This window comes from Manihot esculenta, chromosome 14, assembly GCF_001659605.2.
Source record: "Manihot esculenta cultivar AM560-2 chromosome 14, M.esculenta_v8, whole genome shotgun sequence".
Taxonomy (NCBI): Eukaryota; Viridiplantae; Streptophyta; class Magnoliopsida; order Malpighiales; family Euphorbiaceae; genus Manihot; species Manihot esculenta.
In genome coordinates, this window is record NC_035174.2 from 1302816 (window position 1) to 1309410 (window position 6595).

The 6595-nt window shown below is 35.3% G+C and overlaps 1 protein-coding gene across 1 annotated transcript; it reads right to left on the reverse strand.

The window, feature by feature from the left end:
* Nucleotides 1–3912: 3912 nt before the first annotated feature.
* LOC110631167 (serine/threonine-protein kinase UCNL) lies at nucleotides 3913–5522 on the reverse strand. Its single transcript, XM_021778904.2, has one exon. It carries the CDS (start codon nucleotides 5357–5359, stop codon nucleotides 4052–4054), a length of 1308 nt encoding a protein of 435 aa, XP_021634596.1. The 5' UTR covers nucleotides 5360–5522; the 3' UTR covers nucleotides 3913–4051.
* Between the last annotated feature and the right edge of the window lie 1073 nt (nucleotides 5523–6595).

The following is a 6595-nucleotide window of genomic DNA, read 5'->3' on the forward strand; positions in this document are numbered from 1 at the left end:
AAAAAGCATCTTTGACTAATCCACTAACAAGGGAACATTAAAAATGCAATCGACAAACAGTAAGAACCCTGACTGATTATTTTATAGATCTAGCTAAGGTTTTTGGGCATAGAGATGTACAAATACATATCCTTGGTCATAATAATTTTTCAACACAAATGGGATTCTCAATATAGGGCAACCAGAATGAGGATATAAATATAATAATATATCAAGGCCAGTGGTCCTAGAAATTGTACAGGCATAAGATCATAAGATGTTCAAAATATTCAAATGGTCCACGAGAAATTGACAAGATGGTATTAGTAAAAATACCTCGCAGAATATACCATAAAGCCCTTTTGGATAGGCCCTTCTAGTAACAGTTCCATTTTCACCCGAATGACCTTGACCTCTACCAAATTCTCCCATGCCATCAGGTAAACGAAAAGCTTAAATCAATTGACTTCAAAATAACCCAACCATGAGCATTTTTATAACAAATAAGTGGGAGTGCATGTGCGTGTATAAACCAAAACATTCAATAAAATATAAATCAAAGAAGATAAAATAATCAGAACTACTGTATGCGATATACACTGCCTAATACAGACCAAGTCAGAATGCTTCCATTTGCAGTTGCAATTGGCAGATACTCATCTCCAATTGGAATATCTGACCAATGAAAGTGAATCATGATATGTTAAAAAATATCAAAATTTTAAATGCACAAATTATATCAAGGATAAAAATTTAAGATAATAATTATTAAAATATATTAATTAATTATCAAATAAAATTAATGAAACTCAAAAAATTAACAATTTAAATATAATGATAAGATATCATGATAATTATTTTAATAATTTTAAATGATAAATATCTACAATCAGTGATATATGAATAATTTAATTATTTAAATAATAAAATAATTATCTATTTTAAAATTTAAAGTTAATTATAAATATTTAAATAATATAAAGGTAAATTCATAATTTAATTTTTTTTAAATAATAAATAATTTAATTTCTAATATTTTATATTATCAGTAAAATAGCTATTTTATTAAATTTAAATCGTAAATTATAAAAGTTAACATAAATCGAAGATACTCAATTTTTACAAATACTACAACTTTAAAGCTAAATTGTTATCAATTATTAAAAATTAAAGGGATAAAATTATTATAAAAATAAAATTTAAATGATCAAATTATTATAATTTAATGATTAAATTTAAATGAGTAACAATTTAAATCTAAGAATAACTCTAGGCAGCTGCTTGCCCAGCAGCAAAGCAGCTGCTGCGCGCAGCTTGCCCAGCAGCAAGCTGCTGCGCAGCGGCAGCAAGTATGCTGCGCACAGCAGCAGCAGCTTGCTGTGCACAGCAGCAAGCTGCTGCTGGGCAGCGGCAGCAGCAGCGGCAGCAGCATCGGCTGCTGCTGTACTTGCTGCCCACAACAATATTTTTTTTAAAATATAATTAGTAAAATTAAAAATATATTTTGATTAATACAAATTTATACCTAAATGAATAATATTTTCACTATATCATAACATATTCAAAAATTAAAACTCAAAATTTCAATAATATAATAAAAAGAAACTAAAAATCAAAGTAGCCACTTACTTGATAGGCAGTGGCGGAAGTGGCGGTAGTGGCGAGCGGCAACGCTGTGGTGGCGAGAGGAGCGTCCAGCAGTGGCGAGCGTCCAGCAGCGGTGACAGTGACGGGATCAACGGCGGCGGCGGCAACGATTGCAGCAAGGAGAAAGATGTGGCATCCAGGAGATGAGATGAGAGGAGAGGAGAGGAAGTGGGCGGCTAAAATTAGAAGTGAGGATGAAAGAGATAGATTAGAGTTTTTCTTTTTTATATTATTTGCATTTTCTGACGGATTAGCGACGGAATTTATTCGGTCGCTAATATTTTTATAATCCGTCGCTAATCCATCAAAAATCTATCAGAATCGGAATTGGGACAAACATCTCCAACCGAATTTGCACTGGAATAAAGATCTGCAAGATTCTCTTCAAAGAGCCTTCGAAAGCGTACGTAACATTCCTTTCTCCAGTCAGAAAGCCTCTGGCTCGCATGTAAGAGAATTCACAAGAGAAGGAATGGAAGAAATTAGGAAGGTATTATCACCGTAAACACTAAAATAAAATATTCGTCGCTGATCCGTCGCGAATTCCGTCGCTAAATTTTTTTTTTCCGACGGAAGTAATTTCCGTCGCTAAATCCGTCGCTGATAGTCCATTTTTTTGTAGTGCATGTATACAAGCAGTGTGTTCTGTACTTCAAGTTCAGAACATATAATTTCAGCTAATCGTTTTTTCCAATTGCCTATGTTCAGGATTAATTTTGTAATTTTCTTCTTTTAGTTACTATCAAAATTCTCCTGTATTAAATGTAATTGTTCTTTTAAGCATTAAATTTTAAATTTAAAAAATTCAATCTTAGGTTGTGTAACGCATATAATTTTTATTTTTTCATTATAATATAACACCTTTGATAAAAGACTTTCACACATGTATATTATTTTTTTTATATTAATCAATTATTTCAATTTGACTTTTTATAATATTTATATATATATAACATTTCATTTTCAAAAAAAATATATATATAACATTAATTAAAACATTGCTTTTTGTATAACCTACCAAATGAAAAAGAAACAAGGTTTCAACTTTGAGAAGCAGTTAAACCTATTTACCTCACATTCAAATCATTTTAATGGCCAGCCTTTCTTAAAATTAATTTGAACCCACCAAAAGGGTACTTAGAGATCCATTCATCGAACCCCAAATATTGATTTTATTTAGTTTTCCTTCACTACAAGAAGCATTGGGAGCCTTTCCCATCATGATAAAATACACAATTACTCTACCAGCCTGTATATGCTCCATTGATAAGCAGATAATGTTCATGACTTTGAAAAAGAGAGTATTTGCAAAACTTAGTCTACTAGTCATCAATCAAGGTCAAAACTAAGGGGACGCAATCATTCTCAAAGACTCTTTAACATGCATTTAACACTGCACGTGCTCTATCTCCCCCCCCCCCCCCCCTCTTAGACTGCTCTCAATAATTTTATTCTATTTCATGACTATGCACATGTGTTTTACAGCACTGGTATTTTCTGGTTATTTCACTAGGGAGATTAAGGTGGTAGACATCTGGACAGAAAACACAGTGATATATAACTGCAACCTTTTCTTATCTGCTAGCTACTCTCTCTATCCCATGTATAGGCTATAAGGGCCACTACTACTTGAATTAAATGGCAAAAATGCCAAGATCTTAGGAGATATGTATACACACACGACACAGTTGGTTTGGTCTCTAAGAAGTATGGGCCTACGAGTCATAAGCCGACAAATAGAATAATTTTAGCTTGCCTCATATGCGGTTCTAAGCAATTTCATCACCTATGTATCATTGCTTCATATATACAATTATAAGTAGTCTCATTATATTAGCAAAAGCAAATACTTGTAATCCGCTTTGCTGTAAAAGATGATAGCTTAGCAGTCTGAGCCTCCAAAGGTAGCTTACTTTACCATTTCTTTTTCACACGGATGGCCCCTATATTAGTACAAGCTTACGTCAATGCGCAGAACCCATCCTCTTTTATTTTTATTTTGTTAATAAACAAAAAAGAAAATTAGGATTATCAAATGGGAGAATATGATGAATTACTTCCTCCAATTGTAAAATAAAACTTTTCTTTATCATATAGAAAATTAATGTAATTTGGGAGTAGGGGAAAAGCTGTAATTATGATATATATAAAGCAACTAGAGAGGCCAATATCTCCAGCAAACCCCGTAATTTAAGAACATTTGGTCTGCTAATCATAGCTTATAAGACGTGTGGCGATATTCATTTTTTTATCTTTAATTTAAAAAAAGAGATAGATCAGCATATATAATCGCATCAAAAATATTATATCTTTTCTTTTCACGTTCTACCCATTATTTCATGTACACAACTACATTCATCTTGTATATACCAAAAAATAATTAACACTCCCTCTCTCTTACACGTGCTAACTGCCACACGTGTGACTAGAACTCCGTTAACGACGTCTTTCTATGCCACTCTGATGACGGCGACGGAGGAAGTGAAGCCGGCGAATTCAAATTCTGGAAGTACTCCCTAATATCCATTCCTTCAGCCGTTTCAGTTAGATTATTGTCCTCTCTGACGGGAATAATTGGCGGCCGTAATACCTCCGTCAGTAAGTCCCACCTTACCCCTTTGAAGAACACGTGCTCCTTGATCTCGCACGCGCCTCGTTGATAACCCAGCCTCTTCGTTGGATCCTTCTCAAGCAACCGTTCGATCAGGTCCGTTAACTCGTCTCGTTTCACTACAAACTCTGGCTTCTTCGATAAAATGTTTCGAAACGTTTCCTTTCTGTTCTTCCCTTTGAACGGTGTCGTCCCATATAACATCTCGTACGTTAGAATCCCCAATGCCCACCAATCCACCGTGAATTCGTGTCCATCACCTCGTACAACCTCCGGCGACACGTATTCCTCGGTACCCACAAACGAGTTGGATCGTTCTCCATTATCGAAACTGAGTTTTCGTCGATTCACAGGGCTAACTCGGGCCGACTTGGTCTTTTTCAAGCCTGTTTTATCTTTATTGTGAACAATAGGAAACCACCGTGTCAAATTGCGTTGGTGGAATCGGTGGGGAATAAGGTGGCGGTGGCAGTGTTTATTTTGTAAATCAAGAGATAAAGACATAGATTGAGCATTCGAGGGTTGATCAAAATGGTGTAGATCAGAAGAAGAAAAAATGGTTTTAACGGTCCTTTTTGTTAACGTACGGGAAAGGTCGAAGTCGGTGAGAGTAACGTGACCAGACTGTTGTACGAGAATGTTTTCAGGCTTCAGGTCCCGGTACACAATCCCCATCTCGTGCAGATGTTCTAAAGCGCAAACTATCTCAGCTAGATAAAAACGCACGACGGCGGGCGAGAAAACGCGATCATTTTGGTGGTATCGGAGCACATTGAGATCACCACCGGAACAAAAAGGGACGGCCCAAGCGAGGAAGTCTGGAGTCTCCAAGGACGAAATGAGCTGAGGGAGAAAGGGGTGAGTATTCCTGCCGGAGAGTTTGGTAAGGACCTGGATCTCCCAGCGAGCACGGCGGTCGGCTTCGAATTTTGTATGAAGAGTGGATTTCTCGACGACTTTGAGGGCGTAGGGGGTACGTGCACAAGGGTCAGCTGTTGTGTGGTGAACTAGAAACACAGTGCCCATAGCTCCTTTGCCTAGGACCTTGATGGCTCTAAGGTTGTCGAAGTCTAACCGAGCGGATGATGATTGATGCTGCTGTTCTGGAGGCGGTATGTCCATTTTTCAGAGAATAAAGGGAGGGAGGGAGAGGAATTTGAGAGAAAGAGAACGGAGCTTGAAGCGGAGGGTGTATAACCTGGAGTTGTGCGTTATTGGTTTTATAGCGGGTGCAATTTCTGTTTTCGGGTTTTGTCTGAAAGTGAAGTGGTTGATTGGGGGTGCATTTACTATTTTGTACAGTATGAGTCAGTATGAAGGAACAAATATCAGGGCTAATTTGGGGGGGGGGGGGAGGGGGGGAAATGATTGATGTCCTACCCTTTGCACGCTTTTCTTACAGACCATGCGTTGCAAAATGCAAACCCCTTTTAGTGTTTTTGAATTTAAATCCAAAAATTTCGAAAAAAGAAAAATAGTGAAGATTAAGAATAAAATTATTGTAGGTGGATGAAACTTAAAGGAATTAACAAGGATACTCAATCTTGTTTCTTGGCATTTGAGTAGGTATGAATGTAAGTATGAGATTGGAGAAGTGATTAGAAAGCAGCCGGTTCCCAAATATTTCTAAGGTTTTGTTTCTTATAATTAAGAAATTATAATTACTGGTGGAATGAGTGAGGAAAGCCGAGCAATTTGACTGTCCTTGCTGGATATTTTACTATGTATGATTATCATAATTAAACAAATAATTAATTAGGAGTAGAATCATACTTAATAGTTCACCACATGGGGGCTTCCAGTTCCATCATCTATGGAAGAATGTGATCCTGAGGCTAAGGGTTTGTTGTTGGAATGTTCTTTACCTTCTCATTATTTTTGTTTTTAATTTGGCTTTAGAGTTTCAATTATTCTTAATTTATTATGTAAACGTAATAAAGTTAATTAAATCAGATAATAAAATAAAAGTCCATTTTTATCAATCAATAACTTATAATTTAATTTAACTCTCAAGATTATAAAAATTTATCTTATTATTATGAAAAAGTCCATATTAAATTGATAAAATAAGTTGGGATTATTTGTTTTAGTGTACAAATTATTAATTTGATTAATACAAATGCAGAAATTTAGGAATGTGTCGCTTCATTGTATAGGGTTTGGTACTCTGGAGTTGAGCATTAAACATTTTATATATTTATTCTTGTGTATATTTCCTTATAATTGATTGGTCAAAATGGAGGCAACTTCGTTGCAGTTTCCCATGACATAGTAATAAAAAAAAAAAAGCGTTAATTGTTATTGTACACATTTTATTTTTTATTAAGAGAGTAGTGGTCTTATATATACTTCAGAAAA

Excerpts from the sequence above, each read along its gene's own strand:
- LOC110631167 (XM_021778904.2), bottom strand. The coding sequence starts at position 5,359 with ATGGACATACCGCCTCCAGAACAGCAGCATCAATCATCATCCGCTCGG.